Raw genomic sequence first — 18,424 nt, forward strand, 5'->3', positions numbered from 1 at the left:
ACATTATTATACGTGAGCACCATAGTGAACTTTTAATTACGAAGTTCTCATAGGATGTACATAACTTCAAGCACAATAGTTAAGCTGAATATTCCGATATGGCACAAATTTAATTAGTTAGATTCTGATGAAGTGATCGGTGGTCGGCACATTGGCGGAGGCATGTGCGTTCGTTTACCGTCGCGCATTTTTCAACCGGGGTCGACTTCTCTAGCGATTTTTTTTTCAGCGCGCGGTGGGTGGCGCGCCGGTGAGGGGCTGTCCGGGTGCTTACCAGCGGGCCGAAGAGTTGAGCGTGCCCTTATCGTGCATTTTTCACCCTGGGCCGACTTCTTTGGCAATTTTTCAGCCTGGGCCGACTTCGTTCGCATTTTTTTTTCAGGTGGCGCGTGGGCACTTTACACGCATGTGGGGACATGCGCACTGACAACACCTGGGCCGACTTTGTTCACGTTCTTCACCCTGGGCCGACTTCAGTCGTATTTTTTCCCGCTACAACAGCTGCGGGGTGGGTGGTTTACATGCAAGTATAGACATGCACAGCCGGGTGGTTGTTTGAAATGACGAGAGGCCGGGAGGTTTGACTTTTTTTGTAACGTCAGACCGGTGACACGTATTACGTGAGCTCCTGACGCCATCCGCTCAAACGTTTCCTGCCTGTGTACTGCTGATCAGGCCCAAGAAGGCAGGAACAGCTGTCCAGTACTGGCATGGCGAGGAGATAAAAATGCGTAGTACGTCGTACCTAGTAAACGATGACGCGTCCTCTTGGTGTTTTCTCTCACTGTTGTTTCAGATACCTGTTGCTTTGTTTGTTACGTTGCTGCCTTCATCATCATCTGAAGCAGTGAGAATATAGTGAGTCTTCCTTGTTTCGCTGCTTGATATAATTTGAAGGCGAATGACAGCTTACACGCCTCTTTCCGTGTCACCTTTTAGCTATAACCTTCGAAATATAACCTTCGGGAACTCTACTTTGTAATAGGGTGCGGTGAACCCTACATGCGCTTTCTATTTGTGACAAAAAATTACAGGACGGTTACCGCTCGTGTAACGCGAAGTTCAGCGTCAGCTGTGGGTGTGGTGAAGTCAGGCCGGATGAAAGTGAAAAAGAACACGTTGACTCTGCATGTTTCCCTCGCTACAGACAAACATCGTTGATCACACATTTTCCACGACGCGCTTTCCATCTTTTATGCTTTTGACATTGTTACTGAAACACTTCGTCTGAGTGGTATACAACGCGGAAAACAATTGAATAGTAGGTTGCATATTCGTTATTTATGGTCTGGCGACTGATCTACCCACGAAAGAGAGCTTCTTCGTCCGTCTTCGTTCTGGGTCAAAATCGCGAGTCAAAAACCGCGATAAACAAAAATCGCGGCAGGCAACATCAGCAACAAACAAATATCACGACGCGAAAGACCGCGAGTAGGAGAAAACAGCAACAGGCAAAAAACGCGACAGCTACAAACCGCGACTGCAGCCAATATACACGTATGTGCTATGCTAGTCACCGTATAAAGTGATTGTATATGCATATTGCCGTTTTTTACCCGATCCCTTATGTCTTTCTCTCTCTTCCTTCCTTTTCTGTTTGAAGTTTTCCCTCTGGAATACCGGCACAGGACCCTATATTCCCCTACAGGCGTTCTGGAAACGTACGCGTTTGGACGATCTAAGCGTTAACCGTCCCTCTATTTTTTGTGTTCTTGAGTATTTCATTATTATTATTATTACTGTTAATTGCTAGAGTGATTTACAAAGCGATTATCTTAATGTGATCAACAGTTCCTTTCCGCTGCTGCACTGGTATGTGGGAGATGAACCTCGTCAAGTGGCATCCATGCTTACTTATATTTCACGCCTTTGTGAATAAAGTGTTCCACAGTGTACCCCTGAACTTTCCGAGGGGGTAGCCCAAGAATGCTATCACATTTTAAAAAAATGGCAAATAGGCACAAATAGACTTTCGTGTAAATCTACTCCATTTACCTGCTTTTCATGGGAAATGCGTTTTCCTCTGGAGACACATCAACAAATACAAAATTACATCTACAACGACTACTGTTACAGGCTATCACGCCGAGACATAGAAAGGACACCCAACCCGGCCAACCGACCAGACAGCGACGTTATCTAAGAGGGACTCTATGCTATTGATCTCTGGACTTCAAGCTTTGCGTCAGATACGTAGTGCTTAAGGATGCATTGCTACGAAGTGTTTGCAGTCATCTCCATTGAAACGTGCACACGGCGACAGCGTGACGAGTTATCAGAGCTGGACAGAGAGATAGGAGTGACTCTATCCAATGGCAACGGTACCTGCTGGGTCAGTCTTTGTTAACGACTATCTCAGTGAAGGAGTAGAAGCGCCAGACGTGTATCGGCTCAAGTGTCAGAAGATGCCGTCCAAAAAATACATCATTGGAGTGTGCGAAACGCTGGATTGGCGACCCGTGCAATTTGTAGACCTGCCTCCGACTCAGTCTTGCAGTTTATGCAACGTTGTTCCGCGTAAGACGTATGTTCTACGATGTTCCCACGCATTATGCGAAATCTGCTACGATGGTCTACTCAAGAGTGGTCGAAGTTGTCCTCTGGACAACGAATGCTTCGACGAAAGTTGTGTACAAATGTTAAAGGTTGACAGACGTTACGTTGAAACGCAGATAATATTGTGCATGAATTCCAAGGATGGGTGTGGTTTCGTTGGAACGGTAGAAGAAATGAAGCATCATTTCCTGAAAGAGTGCAATTTCCAAGCTGTCACGTGCAAGCTTTGCAATGCCAAGGTGCTTCGTCGGCAGATTGTCAACCATTACACGCAACGCTGCCAACGCAGGAAGTATTTGCCTGGTGAGGATTATTTCCATGGTGATCTTGTCGAGTTCCAGAAGGAGACGTTGGCCTCAGTAAGAAAAAACGGAGAGAAGATGACTTTAATGGAACAGCAGCTGAAGAGAATTCTCGAGAAACAGGAACACTTAGACACTACACTGAGCCACGTTGGAAGGGAGTTCCATGAGCAAGTGCGACAGCAATCGAGAATCTCCGACGAGGCTGTGAACAGGACACTGGAAACGTCGTTGGGAGATGTGAACACGAACTTGTCGAAAGTTCTCGAGAAACAAGATTGTGCAGCTGCTGAGCTGAGCAATGTCGCCAAACAGTTTCATTACCACAACGAGGAACAGGCAAACGTTTACAGTGAGGTTACGAAGACAGGCATTGTACTAGAAAGACTGGTGCAAGATACTCACAAGAACTTTTCTGCAGTCACTGAAAAGGTTATCAACTTGTCCTCGGATATTGGAAGGACGAAGGAATGCGTAGAGTCGAATTCAAGTGATGTGTCTCGATGTCTTCAGTGCGTTAGAGATAGCATAGCCGATGTGTCCTGTATGTTGGCACGGCTAGACGACGGTCACGAAAACCTGGAGAACATAAAACGAGACCTACATGTGTTACTGCAGCATTCAGAGGAGGCGATGAAGTTTATCAACATGGATACGGAAGCGAAGGAAATGAAACCAATGGCGAGGGTAGTTCTCGACATCAACCAGAAAATGAAATCTATGGAAGAAGCTACGAGTAGTCTACATCTTGTCTGGTTGTCTGAGTCTAACGAAGTTTCCCGTCAGATACAAGGATTTTCAGAGTTTCGAAAGGAAGGAGAAGGAGAGATGGCCGAATGTCGTTCTGATGGTTTCGTTTTCTGTGGATACTCTGTGACGTTACAAGTAGACATCAAGAAACGAGATGGCGTCCTTTACCTCGGTTTGTATTTGATCATTTGTCAGAGCTGGAGGGATTCTCTTTTGAAGTAGCCATTCTCCATTCCTTACACCCTTATATTGGATCATCCAACGGACAAGATGAAGAATATTGAATACTCTGTAAAAGACTTTAGTGCTCCCCACAAGCTTGAGCGTAATAGTTTCTTCAGGCCGACTACATCTTTTAACGTTGGATTTGGTACACGTAAACTTTGCAAAGTGAAAGACATGGAAGGTGGCGGATTCATAATTGATGATTCATTCTGCGTTGGTGTCAAAGTTTGTCAAACACCGTAACCGCTGGTACACTTCCGGCATGGGGAACACACGAATAAACAAGGAAGAGAGCACGCTCCAATCAATCTCTCCTTTTCTTCTTCTTCTTTTTTTGCTGCCAACGTCAACATCACAGTAAGCTCCTGTGACGTCAGCGTATCCAACTTCATCAAACATTTATTTATTTATTTATTTATTTATTTACTCCTCAAGGCCCGAAGGCATTACAGAGGGGAGTGGGTTATTACACACAAACACAATATACAAAGATAATAAATACAGGTCAGAATAAGCACAACAGTACAGAAAATACAAAAGCAATTAGATGAATAACACTAAAATAAGTCACATAATTCACAATGAACAACATAAATAACAAAAAGTAACATTGCTATGCAGTACACCATAAATATCACAATCAATTAGAACACTCTAGTAAAGTAATTAGTGCAGCATTGAACTTTGAATGGTCATATATGTGAGTGATGTTACCTGGAAGGCGGTTCCACTCTTCCGATGTGCGGGGAATGAAAGAATGAGAACAGGCAGATGGGTATGGCAGGGAGCAATGCCAACTTTGTGTTGATGATCTAAGCGAGATGAAACATAGGAAGGAGGCGGTAACAACTGAGCGCGTAGCGCAGGAATCTGATGGTAAACTTTGTGAAATAATGATAGACGAGCAAGTTTACGCCGAGAGGCTAGTGAGGGAAGTGATAATGACTCTTTCATAATGGTGACACTAGCAGCACGGCAATAGTTGTGTGTAATGAAACGTGCGGCATTATTTTGTATGAGCTCGATTGAAATGATCAAAGAATTAGAAGAGGGGTCCCATATGGACGCAGCGTATTCTAGTTTAGGCCGGACTAGTGTTTTATAAAGTAACAGTTTTAGTGAACGAGGAGCTGCGGAAAAATTCCGCCGTAAGTAGCCTAAAGTACGGTTAGCGTTGTTAATAACGGAATTAATATGGAGCGACCAGGTAAGAGAGGAAGTAATGTGGACACCGAGGTACTTATATGACGAAACATGATCAAGGGCGGTGTTGTACAAGTAATAAGATGGAACAGGGGTATGTGAACGAGATACGCGCAGCAACTTGCATTTGTTAACATTTAAATCCATCTTCCACGTGTTACACCAATCCATAATTTTTGTTAGATTGCGCTGTAGCATGTTAACGTCATTGTCGCATATTACTTCCCGAAAAATGACACAATCGTCGGCGAACAGATGAATATCACAAGAGACATGGGTAGTCAGATCGTTAATGTATATTAAGAAGAGGAGGGGCCCTAGGACGGAACCCTGGGGAACGCCAGAGTGAACTGCAGAAAGAGGAGAGCCATGATTGTTAGCATAAACGAACTGCGAACGGTTAGAAAGAAAATGTTCCAGCCATGTTAAAAGATTCGGGTCAATATTTAGTTTGCTCAATTTAAGCAGCAGAAATTTGTGGCACACCTTCTCGAACGCTTTGGACATATCTAGAAAAATACAATCAGCACAGGAGCGACGGTCTAATATGAGGTGTAATTTGTGAGTAAATGAAAGAAGCTGCGTTTCGTAGGAGAGGGTCTTGCGGAAGCCATGCTGTGCAAATGAAAAGAAGGAGTTATTTTCGAGGAAGGATGCTAAATGAGAACATAGCACATGTTCTAATATTTTGCAGGGAATGCTGGTGAGAGATATGGGGCGATAGTTATATGGTGAAGCTCTACAACCAGACTTATGAAGTGGAACCACCTTCCCCACCTTCCAGTCGTTAGGCAAAGTACCAGTGTGAAGTGATTGTTCGAAAAGTTTTGTGAAAATAACAGCGTAATACTGCGCAGTGCTCTTTAAAAACTTGCTGTTAATAAGGTCAACACCATAGCTCGAGGATGTCTTTAAAGATTCAATTATTTTAGTTATGCCTACTGTGTCAATTATTATTATTTGGGAGTCCGGGTCGTTACTTTGGACCACGGTAATTCATAATGTGAGTTTACCACGCTCTAACTGCGTGCTATATGATAAATTTTGCCAATTTGGAATAGCCCTTCCTCCACCATCTTTTTTTTTTTTTTTGCGGTCCCTGTTCCACCGCAAAATGGGCCCCTTGTGAGAATACAATAGCAGAGTGAAAAAAAACAAAGTGATAACATTCTTTTGAGAACTGGCCAGGGGAATCAGACGTCTCTCATCACAGAAGTGAGACCGAAATTATCTAGAATCGGTGAATTAGGCGCTTTCGGCACACAGGTGAAGGGCGCGGTAAAACGGTACTTATATTAGACGCAGTGAGTGCAAACACGTGTACCATACCTGTGAAAATAGCTTCGGCCATTCTGTCAACTAGACAATGGCTGGTCTTTCACAATGTGATTGATTGAACCCGCGTTGGTATATGACCACGACCATTCCCGGAATGGCGGGACGCCGCCTGTTAAAGTTGGCTTGGCCTGCGTAATCAGTGCCCTCCATTGAAGCGATGCATTCCACCGGGTTTTGTTAGAATGTCTATAGACCCTGATCTTTAGAAAGAGATGTCCATACATAGGCGTTGCTATGAGAGGTCCCTCGATTGTGTAGAGGTGGAGTGGAAGCGCAAGAGCGCCATAGTTTTGTTCCTGGTGGACTCATTATTTTCGCCGTGTTGGCTTCATGGCAGAAACCACTGCTGTGCTTTCATTTTCCTTGCAAATTACCGAAACAACGGGTTCTCCATAAAATGCCCATGTCAGACATGAAAGGTGAAGTTGTCGTTTAGGGTTTGCAACTTTGTGCGCTACTGTGGTGTGCTCTAGTTTTGTTCCCACTACAAAAGAAGCGGTGACGAGCTCAGTGTGGCGTGCAAACCGTTTGTATCTTCATTCCTCAAGATCATTGCAACGGTCGTTGTTGGCTCAATGGTGTATATGCCGGTCCTAGTTTTAAAGTACGCTAGTTCGATCGGCAAACTATTACGTTTTTTTTCTCTTCTCTCTCTCTGTTTCTTAAGGCTTCGGTTCCACTCTTCCCTTGCATGTCGTAGTTCTATATTTGGTTTGCGGGGGTCCCACCGCCTCGTGACTCGACATGGAAGGCCCTCGAGCCGGTTCTACTAAGCGTTCTTCTACTAATCTCTTATCTCTTTTGTGAAGGTCGCTCGCAGCAAAAGAGGACTTACTCTCGAATCTCGTTTTCGTGACATCCACGCTTCCTGGATATTCGAATAGGTGAAACACTGAGGCTTTGCAAACTGGAATTGTTAGCACTGTCCCTGTTCAGATGTCACGAGATCTAGATTAGCGAACTCGGCAACGGTGTCGTTATTTATGTTATTTGTACAGTTTCAAAGGGGAGAGCAGCATGCAAGTGCATTACACGGGGTCGAAATCAAGGGGTGGCATACCTGGTGACCTACGTGAAAATGTTCGAAATCGTGCAAGAGAAGGTACACTCATAGACACGCGGACACTACACTTACTCCACTTGGCTTAAAAACACAGTTTTTGAATTCTTCCGTCCTTTCTGTTCCTCGTGTAGCCCAGAAAAATAAATCATGACAAATGCGTGCGCGTCGTTATTAGCACAATAAACATTCATATTGCCGAAACCCCTGGAATATGCATGTAACTATACAGCAAAACACGTAGACTGATGCAATGATGTTTGAACTTGTAATGTTGACTTGCAACGTTGCACTGTTGAACTTGCAATGAACTTGCAACTTTGTTTGCCTCATGCATTGTTGATGTTAGAAATAAAATTATATATATATAAGGGCTACTCAAATAAGCTTCTCACCGTACACCCCTGCTGAAGCAAACATGATACGCACGAAACAAAGAAAAAATATTCCGTATGCATATTCGCAAATACGGTGACAATTTTCGATTGTACTAAGCATGTACAACAGTACTTCAGTTTGTATACAGACGCGAATTGAAACGAGCTTCAAATAAGAAAATTCCGCGTCAGATGCACTTAGACTTTGCAAGTCGAACCATTCATTCATTTCGAATAACGGGGCTTTTTTTTTTGGGGGGGGGGGGAGCAGTTGTCTGGGATCCGCTCTGATGGGTCTAAATCTCTCCTTAGTGGATCAAGACGAACCTGTAGTCAGCCCATTTTGTGTCTTTCATGCTGCATGCCGCTGTGTGCTACTCGCGCGCTCAATGCATGCTTTATCATGCTCTTCGTTGCGACGTTCATTGGCGTTTCCAGCAGAAACATCGTCATGAAGTATGCTACCGTGTTGCCGGTCACCATCGAACCCCAGTGCGGCTCTGTATATGCATCGATGGCTAGAACACATTTGCTTAGACAAATTAAATTACAATTTCTAAACATTACAGAACAGAGGAAATAGAGCTAGCACTCAGTAATTACGTAAAAAATACGAAGTTGCATCGGGCCTTCCTGACTAAGTGCAGCATGTATTTTTTTTTTTTTTTGCAAACAAATAATATTGAACCTTCATAAAACTCAAACTTCTACGCCTTTGTATTAGCGTGACACGGCTTTGCAGTCGTATTAGACACGGCTTGTATTACACACGGATTGTATTAGACACGGCTTTGCAGTCGTATGTATATTCCATCGAAGCTTCGAACCATCTGTACATCTGGGACCTGACAAGTAAGGTAAATGATAGAATAGCCAATCTTCAAGTAATAAAAAGAAAGGGCGCTGTGTACTCCCGTGGTGGTGGTGCTGTTGAAAGGGATCTCCGTTGTCTGCCTCGCGTTGGTGGGCAACGTCACGATTCATGGTAATAAAGAAAACCCAGGGGAAACCCCAGACAACACAACCATCAGGGTAATGTCTGGATCACGGGCCGCGCACGCAGTCGAATGACATGTCATATGTCACATGCCATCTGCTCGAAACAACCTCTAAATATATTCGAGACAAGGAACGTATCTTGGTGTTCAAAATACTTGTACGTAGAAAAGGCGCACATCGAGGTGATTTTATCCCTTCCAAGCTCACGTGTCCCCTCATTGGTTCTATATTTTTCTCTTTCAATCCGATTAATTAATCAAACGATTAATTAATAAAAATAATTTCGTAAATTCCACCTAACGTTGACTGCCTGAATAATGTTACGTCTCAGTACACTGTAAAAAATAGTCGTGAAAAATACCGGCATATCGCCGCGAAAATAACGGGCGCGAACCCGCTGTTTCAAATCACACGAGTTTCCTGTTATTTCACGGGGGAGGATGAGTCTGGGCATGCGCACTGGATCTGCATGGCCTCCTCAGCAACCGGCACTCGTGTGAGGAACGCAAGTGTTCCCCGACTGTGCAAACCGTCAAAGTCAAAGCTGTGCCTGCACTTGTGGGCTTTCGCAAGAAGATTTTGAAGGTACGTCAACTCTTATTATGCCCTTTATGCTGTTAGCTTTTTAGAATAAAGGGAAACATGCGCCGCGCCGTTGTGTGTTACAAAATACGTAGTGCATGGCGCCTTCTTTAACGGAACGCTGTCGCCTTGGGTGTACCCTGTTACCCACTCTTAATAATAAAACTTTTGAAATCCACGCTAAGAAATCCACCCTTCAAATTCCAATCCTTTCAAATTCAAGCTGTCAAAATAAATCACAATGGATCTATGCAGTCTAGTGTTAAGCATGGTTTTACGTGAGAAAACCAGTGTTGAAGAAGGTCACACTCCAGAATAACGAGTCTTTATGCAATTCTGTGTCGTATTCAGCATGTATCTCTCAATTATTCATTAATTTAATTAAGTTAGAGGCGTAAATAACTACGCGTATGAATACTAGGAAAACAACGCTTCAGCGGTTGTGCCGTTCGGCTACCATTGGGGACGAGGCTATTTGAGAAAATGGAGTAACAACGGAGCCGTATGGTGTTGCGGGATGTGCTGCATAACAAGGATAATCACTGCAAGCTCTAATAAAGCATATGTTTCTTCTGCCGATTTCGTCAGGTATTTTTCAGACGTGTAACGACTTGGTGTGCTAACACGCGCGTGCAACTCATGAAAGCATTCATGGGTGAAGTGACATTGATGCAGTCGTAGCTGTTTTGGACAGGAAATCTGGTAGCGGAAAATGTCCACGATGGGCAACATATAAAACGTACCGCAAAACTGCTGTGTCGACCATTTGTCACGACGGTAATCACGTAAACATCATGGAAACGTCTCTTGCTTTCCTCGGCCTCAGCCTACGAAGAACCGCTAACGTTATGTTTGATAAGAGCCGCGAAAAGTGGTTCACCAAGGTAAAACTGTGCCGGGAACACCGTCACATGAGGGATGTGTTTAATTAAATCACAGTGAAAGATAGCAAATGACTGTTACTGGTCATGTAGAAAGCAGATCTCGTTCACCAACACATCAATGGATTGTATAGATAGTCTTCCTGTCAATGGACAACTGACATTTTCCTCCCGTCTATACTGAGCAATGTTGACCCAGACCTAGGTTTCTGGATGCCACAAAACACTTCTCGCCAATGTGGTGCACTGTAACTCAAGGACTGTGACTCAATGGGGCATTTACAGCTCAGTGTCATTACCACATGAGGCAAGTTGACTCTCTCAGATGCTGTCACTGCATGCCGTAGAAGACCCAGAGTATATTCTTTGTCATTGCCCACACTACCTACCTACTTTCCAAACTGCCATTTTCAGATCTCAATAATCTGAACTCCTGCCCCCCTCTCTAAAATTGCTTGGCCTATGGCTAAATCGAGCCCATGAATGCCTGCTCTCGAAGCTCTTTCGGCAATTTTGGACTCCATGGGACATTATTTCCTTCCTCACACGACAAGCAGCTATGGGGTAGAGTATCGCCCCAGGCAATGAAACTACCTGTCCATCTCAAAATAAAGTTGATGAACAGTATCTGCAACTTCTGCGAGGTGGTTTGAACCACTCTTATAACTACATGTTATATAAACAAAACACAGAAACCGACACTGAAGTTTTTTGTTTAAGTTTAATTTGTACAAGCTTTCGCATGGAGGTCCACACTTCCTCAGATAGGACCTGAGGAAGCGTGGACCTCCACGCGAAAGCTTGTACAAATTAAACTTAAACAAAAATCTTCAGTGTCGGTTTCTGTATTTTGTTTATGTGATCTACAGGACTTCACTCCCCTCTTTGTATATCAACCATATGTTATTTATGTAACCTAGGAATGCTGGTATGTGGGTGGAGTGGCTAGTTTGCCGCAGTACCACAAATAGGAACACAAATGGCTGATAAATCTGCTACAGAATCTGGGCCAAGACGATGAGCACTTGGTATCATCACAGTTTTCAGTACCATGCAGAGGAAGATAGAGTAGATACCCTCAAATTTTGTACTACTTTTTCTGAATTACTTGTAATTATGCTGCAGCTACATAGGCAGCAGTTAAAATGCTACTCCCAATTGCCAAAACTTCATGCTAGCACTCAATTCTTTTTACAAACTTTGGTTTGTGATGTGACAAATGTTTCGGTGACTTCCATAGGCCCGGTTTCACCAACCTGAACCAATATCAAGGGTTGCCAATTCTCGAACTTAACAGACGCTTCTTTTTTTCCATCGGTGATGTGGTGGATATTTCAGTAATAATAACTCCTTTAGTGAAGCAGATAGTTTAATGACCGTTCATCTTAGTTCAGATGCTGAAAACGTTGGTGAAACTGGGTCATTATGTAGCCATTGTGTTATGGTGCTGTGCAATGGTTTTTCGAGGGATTCAAACTACAAAAAAGGTTAATAATAAAAAAATTTGTCATAGCTACCTATATACATGTCCTGGACAGCACGTAAGAAGCTCAACAGAATATAAATGTCATCATGACATTGGTAGACAGACTGATACCGAAACAAATCGAAAGGGGAGGGCTGGGTTCCATGAATGGGCACTTGTTCACTGCCTCCTCTTGAAAGAAAAGTAGGACTGAAAGTCGCGTGCTGTGTCAGAGACCACCGTAACCCCTCAAGACCTCTTTTCGAGGTCTTGAGGTCTTTCGAGGTCTCTCGAGACTCCTTTTAGACGCGAACTCGTCCCCCCTAGCTTTGAGCGTAGCTCAACTGTACCAAATTGTTGGCTCTGTTGAACAGTATGATGTCATTTGTTTTTATGATGAACGGTATGATGTCATTTGTACCGTTTCCAAGGCACTTTGTACAAGGGTTTTGTATGCCAGCAGTGTACTGTCTGCGAAAGGTAGTTTTCGTGTCCACTTCAAGAAGACAACTTTTTTAAGAGGCTTAGAGGATGCGAACTACTGTGTGATTTCCACTAAATATCAGAAAAGAAGTGCACACCTAAATACCTGAAACCCTCAACTCAATTAATTGTAGGATCAACATGGCTGGTTGGTTTTGAGCCTTCGTGGTTGTGTCTGTTTACGTGTCCTGCCCATCGCTCAGGCTTGCCTATCATGGAATTTATCCACCAGCTAGCCTGCATTTACGCCATTCTGTCTAGGATCAACATTACATGGGAATATATTGAGGTTTGTCTCGTTCACAAAAGATATCATGGCACAATCTGCAAATCATCGGTAGTTGCCATGGCCTACATCAATCATAAACACTGCAAACCACTCATTGAGCATAGTCAGTCCGCAGTACGCAAAGTGAAAAGCATCATTGCCCATTGTGAACATGGCCATGCAACAGTGCTTGCGGCTTTGCATTTCTCACTAGTTTCTTTCATCACTTTGTTATGAGATGACTAATGCTTTGCCAATTCAACACGAACATACTTTGTAACAACTACTTGGAACTTTGGAACAACTTTGCAAAGCATATGTGCTCGTATGTACTTCCTTTAATCGCTTCAGGAGTATTTTTCCCGTAACATATCCAGCAGATGCAGCATGTCATGTAGGAATCACACACGTAATATGAAAAACGGTTAGGAGCAACTAAGATTTATTTGAACAAGAACTTTCGTGCAAGAGACTGCACTTCTTCAGGTTACACAACTAAAAGCGACACAAGTATATATAACTTAAGAGAAACAGATACAATAAAACAGGTTTCCAAAACCAAGTAAACAGAAAAGCAAGCAGACAGTAATACAATGCATCACGTGAGCAACTGTCACATAAGAATCAGGTAAGAGAAAGTGTACGGGTAAATGAGACATTCGGAGAATTGGGGTTCAAAAGTTTGGTGGTGAAAAAACGGGGGCACTGGTGGATGTCTAGCCACGTACGTGGAGAACACAGCTTTTGTTGAACTGCGTGGGAAGGTCCGAGTGACCTTATGGGCTGAAGGGAAAATGGAGCTAAGAATGCTAAGAACAGAAGGTGAATGAAGTAGCTTAGCTGGATGATGGGTTGAACAACTGCAGAGGACCGCCATAACGGTCCCGGAAAAAACGGTCCCGGAAGAAACGGTCCCGAAAAAAGGGTCCCACTGGCAAAAGGCGGAAAAAAAGGTCCGCAGGCATGGAATGGTTTTGCCATCGCTTGTGCACAAAAGCACATCTTTGGTGTGACAGATGATGCTCCTCAGACAGAGATAGTTATTATGTTTTGTGAATACGGTGTTTTATTTGCTCTTTTTTTTTCTTGTTTTGAATTGCCTAGTTGTAGGACCTGACTACCCCGCTTGACTAAAATTCCTACCCCAAAGTCGGCAATAACTCGATCGGTAGCTGGCTTCGGGTAGTAGCTTCGGTTGGCGCTTACACTTGACGTCATTCTCTTTTCCGGCTTTGTCCGGAGTTCTTAGACCTAGCTCAGTGAACTTTTTGTCTGTGTAACCTACTCTAGCCTAAGCATGGTACTGGTGAAAAGCTTTCTGTCCTTCGGTTAGCGCTTACACTTGACGTCATTCTCTTTTCCGGCTTTGGCCGGAGTTCTTTTTGTCTGTGTAATCTACTCTATCCTAGGCGTGGTCAGGAGGAGGCCTCGAATAAAAGTATGCGGGTTATACCAGTGGGGTGGGGGGTATATGTTTACTGAAAAAAAAAAAAACTAATAATGATAACTACAAGGAAAGGTCAGCCAGGTGCGAAGCCGGTTTGCTACTCCTTAAACACAGAAAAGAACACGGGAGTGACAATAAAAAACTTGTTTCAGCACTAGTTTATATCACTCAGAGAAAAATCTATACCTTTAGAGGTATAGATTGCCTGCTCAATAACTTAGCCCTTCTTAGGTATTATGTTATACCTCGGTTACAGGTATAAAAAAATAGTCCTCAACAAAGGGCTATATGCCATACCTTTAGGGGTATAGCTCTATACCCCTGTGAAGGTCTGCACGAGTACCATCATGGTGTTACATCACACCTATAGGCATAAGTATTTTTAGTGAAAGGAACTAGAAAAATCACCTTTGGAGGGAAGAAAAGTTTTTGACATACACGCACACACGTACTACGAACACACGCAAACGCATATGGTTGTGAAGTAGGACGAAAACCTCGTGCAGATTACTCCGCATCTAAAAAAAACAATGTGGAGTTTAAATCTAAAGAAAATGTTCAAGGAGCAAGATCGCTCCGCGCAGTCATCAAGTGTGTATCACGATGTATCGCGAGACATTTACAGAGGAACATATACTGATATACTCGTGGCGACTTGACAAACTGGAGAGCATCTTTCGTCTGGTACGCAATCCGAAGGGTGAGGACATCTAGATTCAACATTCCAGCAATGAAGATTTTATGCAGCCATAAACTAACCATGTGGATTTAGATAGTACTGTACTGATGTGTGTGTTTCTTAGTTAAATATCCGTTTAACTTAGCTGATACCGTCTAAAGAAAAAATAATGATGATGTGATAGAGCACGTTGCGGAAGTAAAGGTATAAAAAACCATAAAGGTATAAAGAAACAGAAGGTATAAGCAGCCTCATCGTATCCGTGAAAGGCATAGCCTGTGGTGATCTATTGCTGGTATACTGGATATGACCTCATCGTGATGAGGTATAAATATGGTACGTTAGCCCTCTTTCATACCCTTGAGATGGGTTGAAGGTATAAATAGGAAAGTTGTACCTCTTCTATACCCTCCAAAGGTATATATCTGAAGCAGAAGGTATAAAAGAGGTATAAGAGCACATTATTATACCTTATTAATACCTTTTTTTCTAACAGTGATAGACTGTTCATGCACGGTATGCACGAATGTACTAAGAGTATTCAGAAGAATGTGCGAATTTTTAGTCCGTCCAACTCCAATGTGCGGGAGAAAGAAAATAACGGCTGGGTCGGGTACCATTTTTTCCTGTCTTTGTATTGTTGTATTTGTGCACTAATGTCATCTGTCCCGCACCGATCGAGTTACTGCCAACTTTGGGGTAGCAATTTTAATCAAGCGGGGTAGTCATGTGCTACTACTACGCAATTCACTACGCAATTTATAATTTGTAGTGTATTGAATGTCTAAATAAAGCACTTATCTATCTAAAAATTCAAAGCAAAAAAAGAAAGAGGAAAATAAAACACCGTGTTCACAAACTATAATACATATATCACTGTCACACCAAAGATGTGTGTTTAAGCGATGGCAAAGCTATATCGCCTGCCTGCGGGACCATTTTTTCCGCCTTGTGCCAGCGGGACCCTTCTTTCCGGGACCCTTTTTTCCGGGACCATTTTTTCCGGATCCCGCAATAGACAGGTGTGTATCCATGTCATGCCCGGGAAGATTAAAATGTATAGCAACGGGAGTGGGGCGGTTATTGACAATGTCGGATTTATGACCGTAAAGCCTCTGACGCATGGTATTGGAGGTTTCACCAATGTACTGAACATTGCATTTCATACATGTTATAATAATAATAATAATAATGTTTTATTGGTGCCCAAGAACGGTCGTGACGACCCTAATGTTGGCGCACACAAATGCAATACAATGCACTACAAATAGACACAATATACATACAAATGCAGTAATACAATATGCACTAACAACAAGACACGATCTACGCGGTCACACACAAAAAAAAACAAAAACAAAAGAGACTGTACATGAAGAAAAGAAGAAAAAAATACATGACTTGAATTGAAAACGAGAAAAGAGCGCACGCACATTGTAATGTGAGAATCGTATGCAATCGCACTGCAACAAAAGGCGAATTATCTAAAAAAAGTAAAAGAAAAGAAATCTTCGAAAAATGAGAAGAGATATGACACCTAAATGATGTACATGATGCTGAAAAAAATATCAAGAGTTGAAGGGAGCGTGTTAAACAAGATTTGGCATCGTGTAAGGGCGTCATTGGGACAGCAGTGGTTGACATAGAACGTTGGGGGGTTCCGCAGTGTAGCACGCGGGAGGCAAACATTTAGGCGGCATAACAGAAAAGGGGAATCAAATATTGAGTGCACGCATTTATAAAGAAACATCATGTCATGAATGTGGCGGCGGTTAACAAGAGGAAGCAAGTGCAGGTAATTTGAAAGCTGGTCATAGTCATACGATAAAAATGCGGGGACATTCCGCAAGAAACGCGAATGAATAATATTGTTGCGGAGCCGAAGACGATGACGACTGTGCAAACGGGCACGTGACCCGAGACAGGCAACCTGTGGGCACGGGACTACGAACAGTGGAGCTGTGGAACTAGGGCTGCAAGGACTATACTGTACTCGGACCTATTGTAACCTGTAACATTTGGTGTCAGAAGTGGATCGCCCCGGACGTCTGAGTCGGTACAATATGAAGTGCCCTCTTTTGCACAGCTTCAATACGTTTGATATGGGTGGCACATAAAGCATTCCATACTACTGACGCATATTTAAGTCGGGAAAGGACGCAAGCTTTGTAGAGAGTAAGAAATACTGTGTGAGAGGAAAACATTTTACAGCTGTAAGTGAGCAAACCAAGCATACGCAGAGCAGCAGAACGAATTGCTCTCACATGCTCATGAAATTGAAGCTTCGCATCAAAGACAACACCGAGAGAGATCACCAATGGTGTCTACTCGGGCTATTTCGCCATCAGAAAAGTACTGAAATCGGGTTACTTGAGACTTGCGCGTGAATGAGATAACTTTAGTTTTTGACGTGTTGATTTTGAGGAAATTAGACGTACACCAAGAAATAACACTGTAAACACCCTCCTGAAGCAGTAAGCAATCAGAAGGCGAGGTTATGCTTTTCAGCAGACATTTCGTGAGCGCGTCTGTGGAAATCGTCGGTATTGGAACATATGCGCTTGAGTAGTGTGAATTGCTCAAAAGGAATATTTCTTTTCTGGACAATGGGGTGATAACTATTAAAATGATCCACATGTGCCCCCGTTTTTTCACCACCAAATCTTTTGAACCCCAATTCTCCGAATGTCTCATTTACCCGTACACTTTCTCTCTCTCTCACACTTTCTCTTTCCTGATTCTTATGTGACGGTTGCTCACGTGATGCATTGTATTACTGTCTGGTTGTTTTTCTGTTTACTTGGTTCTGGAAACCTGTTTTATTTTGTTATATTTATGTTTTATTTTTATTTTTTAATTTTTGTTTTATTTTGTTATTATTTTTGTTTTATCTGTTCTCTTGGGTTATATATACTTGTGTCCCATTTAGTTGTGTAACCTGAAGAAGTGCAGTCTCTTGCAAGGAAGTTCTTGTTCAAATAAATCTTAGTTGCTCCTAACCGTTTTCCATGTTACGTGTGTGATTCCCTGTTAGCGGGCTCCTTGACAGTGTTTCTGTTTTTGTATTTTTGTTTCCCTTTCCGACGTTGTCTAATCATATGTTGTCTTTGTGGGTTCCCTTATCGCCACCACCACTACTTACCCCAAGAACACGTTAACATCCCTCACTCATCCTGAGGATGTCACTGTGGAACAGAAATGACATCCTGGGAATATCCCCAAAGGATCCTCAATTTGTTGGAAAAGTGTTAGAATGAGACTCCAGAGATGATCCTAGGGACAACATCTGGGGACAAAAATGGGATACTCGCAGGAGCACTATAGGATAGTGTTCTTCTTCATGTAGCTAGAGTGAATCTTCTTTCATTTCTCTCATTTAGAAGGCAGCAGACGTTTACAGTAAAAACGACCTCTCTTCTTTCAGTATTTAAAACCTCGGCCACCAGGTTGTCATTTTCAGTTTCTTCCCTTCGATTGTTTTCGATGACGATGAATGGGTGCCGCGGTATAAAAAGCAAAAATATAGAAGGTCCTGTGCCACTACGTCTAAGGCAGTCCACTTCGAAAGAAATATGCGGCAGTGGAATTTCCTTTCGCGGATAAAACATATACTATTCACTATTCACATTCATATACTATATACTATTCACATATACTATTCACTCCGGCCGTAGAAGCCCGTACGGACCCTTTCTTCCCTCCGGGCTGCTGACCCACAATTCGCTTGAACCTTTAAACACGTCACACCTAACCCTTTAAATACCATGCCAATGATGAGGACGGTGCCCAGAAGAAGAACAGTCTCTTCG

The 18,424-nt window shown here is 43.0% G+C and overlaps 1 protein-coding gene across 1 annotated transcript; it reads left to right on the forward strand.

The window, feature by feature from the left end:
• Window positions 1-2,233: 2,233 nt before the first annotated feature.
• LOC135375702 (uncharacterized) lies at window positions 2,234-5,967 on the forward strand. The gene has a single exon (XM_064608358.1). It carries the CDS (start codon window positions 2,313-2,315, stop codon window positions 3,828-3,830), a length of 1,518 nt encoding a protein of 505 aa, XP_064464428.1. The 5' UTR covers window positions 2,234-2,312; the 3' UTR covers window positions 3,831-5,967.
• The last annotated feature ends 12,457 nt before the right edge of the window (window positions 5,968-18,424 follow it).

The sequence above is a fragment of the Ornithodoros turicata genome, unplaced genomic scaffold (genome assembly GCF_037126465.1).
Source record: "Ornithodoros turicata isolate Travis unplaced genomic scaffold, ASM3712646v1 ctg00000916.1, whole genome shotgun sequence".
NCBI lineage: Eukaryota > Metazoa > Arthropoda > Arachnida > Ixodida > Argasidae > Ornithodoros > Ornithodoros turicata.